Below are 8,952 nucleotides of genomic sequence, written 5' to 3' on the forward strand. Positions count from 1 at the left end.
TTTAGAGTATGAAAAAAATTGACTGAATTTAATTTTCATTTGACCTTTTTTATTTTTTAAAAAAAAAAGGATTTTTTTTCTGATAAATATTAGAATCTGCCATAACTTTGGACTATAAGTAATAGTGACAATGATCACATTCATAAGAAAATTAAAGAAATAAATAAAAATTATACGTACATAAATAAAATCTCTATACATATTTAAACAGAAAGATAAATAAAAGCAAACGTTGAACAGATCCGCTTTGGACTACATTTGGACAAACGACTAACCTGGAATCATCACACAAGACTGAAAAGACTGTACGTCGATTCCGACTATTACAGCATTTACTAGACGAACGGTCCAAACTTCCAATTCATTACAAAAGACTGATTTACGTGACAATTATAAGGCTTATCTGGACATACGGCGTTGAGCTTTGGGGCTCCACTAAACCTTCGAATTCCTCTCGTATCCAATCCTTACAATCTAAAATCCTTCGTAAAATCCTGAATGCTTTCTACTTTGTCACAAATAAAATCATCCACAAAGACCTTAATGTTTCATTTGTAAGCGATCTAGTCCGAACCAGATATCAATCTTACTTTCTCTTTTATTCCGGACAATCCTCCGAGGTGTCTGAAAAGAAGATGGCCTCGAGATCTTATATTGTAAAAATGTTTTTAGAGTGCTATCAGTGGGTGGTTTCTCTACATGCTTGTACCATACCATTATGATTTACTCAAATTTACTTGATTTATTTTACGTACAGTTGTAAATATCAATAAATAAATTTTTAAAAAAATTTAGAACTTAATTTTAAAAAATATCAAACGTTATACCGAAATTTGACTTAATCATATCAAAATCTCATAAGCCAATATAATACGAATTAACGAATTAATTGGCTCGGATTTGAAACCAATATATTTAACCCATATACATTTTAAATCATTAATGAAATAAACGTAAAAAATTGTATTCAAAACACTTTGATACAAGGTGGGCAATTGGACTAAGCAGATTAAAATGCTATAAATTTAGTCAAGAAATAAATTTAAATATATCTTGTAGTGACTAAGGTATTTGGCAGGGCCTACAGAAGGTGACTCAGCCAGCTGACCCACATCTCGCCGCGTTCGGACAGCAGGTGTTTTCTGGGTCGTGTCCTAACGGCAGGTAAAACTCGAGGTAAAGTGGTTACGGCGTCTTTTGTACGCGTGCTAAAGTAATGGATAAGGGATTACTTAGCTTTTAAACTATAAACACTTTAAATTTTGTCTTCGGAAAAAAAAATGAGATACGTACACTTAAGGTACGCCGATTTTTCGGAGGATAATTTTATTTATTATTTATTACCAGCCAAACTGAATAGCCTTATAAATACATAAAATAGCTTTGAAATTAGGCTCATTTATAGAGCATCAATGAAAAATTAATATTAACAAATATTCTGCTGCACTTCCATTTTGATGACAAAAATAATTAGATAATAAAACAAACTGTGCACTAAAAAAGAATATCAGTCTCAGCGTGAAATAAGTGAAGCATGGTTGAAAAAAAAAGACAATCCATTAATCGTTTTTCTGGGTATTAAAAATAAGTTAATTTAAAAAATTTATATTTTATATATAAATGGTTGACAGTATTTTTCAAAGTATGAATATGGTGGGGGATAAGATAAAAGGAACAAAAAATAGTTGACAACTATTAAATTTTTTGTTTGACCACATCCACGACTATCATCTTTATATTTTAAAAAATAAATAAATTTTTCCCAAATGTAAATGAAAAAACTCTCTGTTTATATAATTTAAACAACAATAACAGATTTTTTTAAAATAATTCTTGTGTACAATATTAATTTATATATTATACAAATAAAAATCACGAGGAAACAGAAGAGCTAGGCTAGTAAATAGCTGGGGAAAATAAATAAACTGTAACAACTACTATTAAAAAAATATGTATTTACCTAAATTTTAGATAATATTAAAAATTTTAAAAAATATAACTTTATTATAATCTGCTGAATTCAGAATATTTTGACATCGATGTACTATTTTTATGAGTACCAACGATTCTGCTATTTATTTGTATAACAATGCAAAGGTATTAAATATAAGAACTGGTGTAAGAAATATAAGAACAAATATAGATTAATAAATTTCCTGTTAAAAAAAATTAAAATAAAAGATTAAATATATTTCTTTAGACATTAGAGCAAAGACTCATTATTCAGACAGATTAATGATAAAAAAGTAACATGAAATATTAAAACTAAATGGTGAAGACAAATTTGGTTAAGACAAAAATTAATTTTAAATTAATTAAATTACTAAACCTTCGAATTCCTCTCGTATCCAATTCTTACGATCCAAAATCCTTCGTAAATTCTCAATGCTCCTTACTTTATCACGAATAAAATCATACATAATGACCTTAATGTTCCATATGTAACCGTCCCAGCCCGAACCCGATATCATTCCTTCCATTATAAACCACCTAACAATCCAAACCCAAGTTTCTAACCTTGCTTCCTCTTTCATTCCTGACAATCTTCCGAGGCGCGCTTGAAAAGAAGATGGCCACGAGTTTCTCTACACGTGTATCACTCCATAATAACATACATGAAATTTATTAAATGTATAATTATGTACAGTTGTAAATTCCAATAAAGATGATAATAAAAAAAAAATAATTATATTAAAAATAAATTTTATCAGTCTGAGAACTGTGGCGTAGTGTATATAACTATTATATTTAACAGAATGGGTAAGTTATAAATAAAATTTGTATCGTTAAATCTGTAGTATATGTCCAGCTAATTTAGTGTTTATTAAAAACTAATATAATCTTCGATAATTTATTTTATGGTTGTCTTGAATTTATGGATTTACACTTGGAGTTAATCTGAGGAATATAGGCATATTTTTATTTTTGTTACTAGAATTCTATTAATTCTCAGATTTGACAATAATAATAAAAAAAATAGTTACTTTGTATTACAATCTTTTTCTTAATTATTTTGTCTATTTCTTATTCTTGAATTGTATGCAACAACATTAGGATAGTAAAAAGTAAAATAAATAAATATATTGAACTAAGTTTAAAAAATATAGCCACTAAGAATGTAACTTAAAATTAAGTTAAGCTATTCAATAAAGATAAATAAAAACAATATCAAGATAACGTGAACACTATTTTTGTTTGGTTGTTAGTGATTACTTAATTCAGGTTACCAAAACCAACAAGAACATTAATGTAATACAAGAAATATATATTTTAAATATTATTATTTTTTTTTCCATTACAAGCATACTGAATTACAGCAGTAGAAAGTCTAGCTGTGTATTTACTTACTGAATAGAATGTAAAAAAACGAAAAAACAACACAAAAAAACAGACTTAGTGTACCCTATTTCATTAACTAACAGAACATGTCAGTTTTTTCTTCACCTTTTTTCTTTTTCTTTTTATGGGACCTACCCCTAGAGGCAAACTGCTACCTGAAGCGCAGATAGACGTCGGGGTATAATCATTTTAAATAAAAAAAGGCGGGAAACTAACATGTGTTATCTTGTTTGTTTTTAAAATGAAATTGCCTCCGATAAGTATATTTTCACCGATTTATTTTCTTGATAGTTTGTTTATTTGTAAAAGTGTGGTTGGAAACATCGATATTCGACCTACTAACTCACATATTTCGAGCTTACAGATCATTCATACTTTATATTTAAATAATACAATGTAAAAGACATCTAAATTACTTCAATTTCCTAAATAAAAATTTAAATCAATTATAAAAAAAGAAATTAATATTTGTCAGTAAATAGAGCTTAAATAGACAAGCTTTTACATACTTAATGATGCTACGGTCTTAAACAAACAAACATCTTTAGTGATATAGTATGGAGATTTATCAATATTAGCTTAAAGTTAGGTATTAATCGAACAAGTTTAAACATCAAAAGCCAATAATAGATAATAAATTTTAGATCTTTAATGGTAGATTAAATGTGTCTCAAAAAGTATTTTCTTGTGAATACAGGAAAAACAATTTGGTACAGTGCGCTCATTTAACAACATTCACCTGATACCCAACATACGTCCCCAAATTTCGTATAGATTGGCAGGCTTATGTTGAATTTATTGCTATTTTTGTAATTTTCGAGAAAAAAAAAAATAAAATAAATTTAAAGAAGGCGAAAATTATGTAAAAAAAACTATTTATACTTCTGTTGCTATGAAAATACGTATTTTAAGATTTCTGGAGGTAGGAATAACGAATATAAGTTTTGTTCCTGTCAAAAATACCGAAAGTAAAACAGCTTATTAAAAAAAAATTTACAAAAGATAACGAGGCTGTAAAGCAATCCAGAAAAATCGGATAGTTTCGGATTTTTCCTTTAGAATCAGATCTTTTTATTTTCATTTTTTCTCTTTCATTTATTTATAAAATTCTTTAATATTTTGTATTTATTCAATGTATGATTCTTTACAAATACATTACTTATGCCCTGTCAGACTATTTCAATGAAGATTAAACCTAGCTGATATGAACAACAATTTAATTCTACATAGCCGTTCTCGAGAAAATCGAAGAAATAGATTGTATAAAATTGCAGTCAGTCCATTTTATCAAAGAAGTTACTTTTATATCCCAAGTATATAACCGCTTATAATATGTAATGTAAGTTTCGAACAACTTTTTGTTTTTGAGCTGTTGTTCGCAAACATGCCCATTGACCATTTTGCAATACAAGGTAATTTACACCTCAAAACATGTATTTCCGTAAAAAACTCGAATTCAAAATTTTTCACGATCGGAATACCTTCCCTTTCTATATATTCTATATGTAGGTAAATGATAGTAAAATTTTTTGTCTTAGTGAGTTTTTCGGTGTTTTGACGTAAACATAAGACTTAAATTCATAAAACCAATATTTATAATTAAATTCTCTTATTAGTTGAGGTAAAGGCAGGTATATAAACTAGATTAATATGGGCTGTTAATGTTTCCCCATAAATTTATTTACGATTTAACAATTTTTCGATCTAACAAGCCATCCTCAGGCTTCAATATTTATACTTTGACTATAGTGACACTATAAATTTTGTAACAAAGGATCGTTAGTTAGGCTGAAACGTTGTGAAAATATTAATTAAGGTGAAATTTCCCAATTAAACCTATTTAAACTTAATTTTATTAAATTTATTTGGCAAAGAAAAAAATATAATTAAATACTTGACCATTGATTGTGCAAAGCGTGCCGGGTGAGTCAATAAAAAAAACTGAATTTTAGTAGATATATTTAAACTAATACATAAGTATAAATTTTAAATAGAAATAAAACATATCCTTTTATGAATAGTTAGACTAAAAAGGTCATCGAACCATCTAAACAGTAAAAAATAATGTCTCTAATTGTTATTAAAAACGTTGTTAAGAAGCACAAATGACCAAACGATGATTATGTACTTTAGGAAGAGTGAAATGAAACGGTAATAGAAATTGTGAGGAGCCGTTATCGGTAAAGCGTGTGCTCTTATCAGCCAAGTCGGGAGCTTAACGATAAGCCACTAGGTGTCAGCAAACTAAATGGCGATCGGCTAATTGTCTCTATTTATTCACATCTCTTTATATACTAGCCACATTGTAGTTTAATTTACATTTTATATGTTTATAAAAATTGTTATACATTAATTTGATCTGAATACAGTCGCAATTTCACCTCAACACAATAAGGAAATTTTATAGTTAATTTCTCCTTGAATTAAGTGATCGTGGAATGGTGATTTAACTTTGCTACTGAGCCAGGAGATACCTGGACCATTGCCTTTTTAGCCGGCGTTCTGGTTCGGCGGATATAAGGGAGGATGAGGGGCATTACACCAATGGAATGTGCTCTTTTTCTCGTCCATGCATCATTTGACAGTAGTGTTTCATGTTTTAGTGTATGGTGTGATTTTTAAATAAAATAGGAGGTGTTAATAATTTTCACATTATCACAGAATTAAAAATAATATAATTCGGGATAATTAAAGACAATTTCAAGATTAGCGATATATAAACCGGTTCAAGGATCAGTCAGAGAGAATGAAAAGTGACTCACCGATTCCGATGCAGGCAGGTCCTTTGAGGGCATCCGACGACAGCTGCGTGATGGCCAGGAGGAGGTCACCGACCAGAAGACATGCTACATGGTTCGTCTGGCACCGCCAGTGCAGGACATGGTATGTGCTTGGCAGAAGGCAACTCGCAATCAGGGTCACTGCCAGGAAGAACACGGAGAGGAACAAACCCATCGGATACAGCGTGAACCTGATGTCTTCGTGTCGGGCCTTGATCCTCGGAGGACAGGTGAACACATGGACGGTGTCGTTCGGCGACTCCTGGATGTGCTCTAGGCAGTACTGTGTCTTCCCGAGGACTCGGCCTCCACTCTCCCTAAGACTGCCGTCTTCTTGAAGAAAGTAGGTATCGTTGAGTTTGCCACTGATTGAGAAACCGCCATTAGGGTCGGCACAGTCCGGGAACTTGTGGAGAACTCTTAGATGTGCGAAATCCGCGTCGTCATAGGGGGAGAGTTGGCAAGAGCCCTTGGTTTCCGAGTAAATACCGCGATGTCCGCAGCACTTTTGGACAGTAGTCCTCCCTTCTCGATCTGGCTGAATACAGATCAGAGCGCCTTTGGGATCGATGCAATAGGAGTCGGTTTGGATGAAAGGCTCCAGGGGTGCCTCGACTAAGAGGCTGCCGTTAGTGAAGATTACGAAGGGCGGCAGAGCGCCAGCCTTGAAGTGAGGAGTGGGTTCCACGCAAGTGGTAGGTAGGGACACCTTAAAGACCCAGGACTCAGGATAAGTGTCCGGGGGGAGAAAGCCCCTCTCAGCAGGGTTATAGATAACAGGGGCCCAGGGGCCAAGCTGAGCTGGGGCACATACGGAGCCCTCAAGCTGGTTGCCCTCGGGACAGCACTTGTTGACCGACACGGCAGCGGCAGCCGCACACCACCACAACAGCACCAACCACAGCGACATCTCCGCTTAGACTGAGGGGCCCTCGCTCACTTTCACTGCCCCCTCCCCTCGCTCGGCTGCCCGGTCCCTCCCTCCCTCACTCACTCCTGATTACATATTCCACTACAGAAGGACCACCGCTACCGGCTACTATAAACATTTTTCACTTCCAATTGAATGTTTTTTAAATCACCATGTACAGTAATAAATAAAGTAAAGTAATAATTTCTGTTCGTCTAAGTAAGTGTAATAATTAATTGATAAATAGATAGATAGGTATATTAATTAACTAATCGCTCATATTTTTATTGATTATTTTTTATAATTTATTGAATATATGATATTGATATTAGAAAACAGAAAATGTCTGTCGTGCTGTAAATTAATATTTATTGTTCATGCTATTCAGTTCTAATCTCTCATAACTAGTTTACAATGGATACTAACATATTAAAAATAGGTAATTAATATCTGTATAATAGAAAACCACTTATTCTTCCTAGCCTAGACCGAGACATAACTGGTTAAGCCGGAGTGTAAAAGAAAAACATCCAAACTAATTTAACTCATATATCGAGAAACGATTAATTTGAAATACAAAACTAAATATAAAGGTGACATGTAAATAAATATATCATGTAGATAAATTTGTTAGAACAATTTATAATAATCTAAAATAAAAATTTCTTCAAATACTTGATTTTATTTTAGTGTATAAAAAATTTTACTCAAAATCCAGTACCTTACAGAGAAAAGTCTTAATTTGTTAAAATCTTTTCTGGAAATTATCTGTTTTGTTGAGGAAAGCTGCAATAATAATCTCTGTTTTTTGATGAGTGCTATAATAGCTTTAATAACCACACCATTACTCTTTGAGTAATCGCGCAAGAATGCCCAAGTAACAAAAAAACTCCAGCATTTTTCCTGGATAAAAATAAATTTAAATTTGATTCCTATTACTCCTGCTAGCGTCTGTACGTCCAATGGATCTCACAATTTAGTTCATGACATTTTAATTTACCTAGCTTTTACTTTACTGTGCTCCAAATTTATTTTCATTAGTAATTGACCATAAGTTTAAAAAAATTATTTTTCAAAATTTTTCGGTTTAATTTTGATTTCTCAAGTTTTTAGTTGTTTTATAATTTTTTCCTGTTATAAAAAATTTAAATTATCAGTAATTTTCTTTTTCCTGTATTTTGGATGTTCCTCAATTTATACCTAAGATATATTAATAGATTGTATTTTTAGTTAGTTGTATTTTAGATATAACTATTTAAATAAATTTAACTAATAATAGTTAATATTATTTTATTATCTTTGTGTTTTTGAAATTTGCTCCAATGTCCTTTTTTTTGGGTAGTTAGTTATATTTTAACTCGTACTTTCTTTTTTTATACACAAGAATTATCTATTTTTCTTTTCCTTCATAATTTTTTTTTGTTAGTTTTTCTTATTCCAAACTTATCTATCTATCTATCTATCTATCTATCTATATATATATATATATACACATACAGAATAAACTAATGAAAAAACAATACAGTAAATGAAATGAAAAGATAATAAGTAAACAAATATTAAAGCTGTAACACATTGAATAATAAATTAACCATATTAACAAGCAACCTTTATTCAATATCTTCTTTTTAATTAGTAGAAAAAACTGTCAAGACCTTGGATTTTATTAACAATTTCAAATCATGACGATTACAATAACAAAATAATCATATACATTATAAACAAAGAATGATAATTAAACTTTCATTTATCGATCCTTTGAAAATATTACAAGAATTTATATTCTGATATGCATCGTACGAAATAGAATCTTTCATGAACAATGAAGAATTGATTTTTACTGCTTCACTGTTAAATAAGTGTAAAGATGACAATATCGGAAACGTGCTGAGGCAAAAATTGTGATGACTCATCTACTAAAGC

The 8,952-nt window shown here is 30.8% G+C and overlaps 1 protein-coding gene across 2 annotated transcripts in view; it reads right to left on the reverse strand.

Annotated features, from left to right (window-relative positions):
• The window catches only part of mthl1 (methuselah-like 1), a 186,075-nt gene extending 179,022 nt beyond the window's left edge, over nucleotides 1-7,053 (reverse strand). The window contains exon 1 of one of the 2 annotated variants that reach the window (XM_067048368.1): nucleotides 6,102-7,053. In XM_067048368.1, the coding sequence (XP_066904469.1) occupies nucleotides 6,102-7,029 (928 nt within the window). In that variant the 5' untranslated portion in view covers nucleotides 7,030-7,053. The remainder of the gene's footprint in view (nucleotides 1-6,101) is intronic. The other variant, XM_014420752.2, reaches the window with a different exon arrangement.
• Nucleotides 7,054-8,952: the final 1,899 nt, after the last annotated feature.

Source organism: Halyomorpha halys, unplaced genomic scaffold (assembly GCF_000696795.3).
Source record: "Halyomorpha halys isolate HHAL.00 unplaced genomic scaffold, Hhal_1.1 Scaffold288.1, whole genome shotgun sequence".
NCBI lineage: Eukaryota > Metazoa > Arthropoda > Insecta > Hemiptera > Pentatomidae > Halyomorpha > Halyomorpha halys.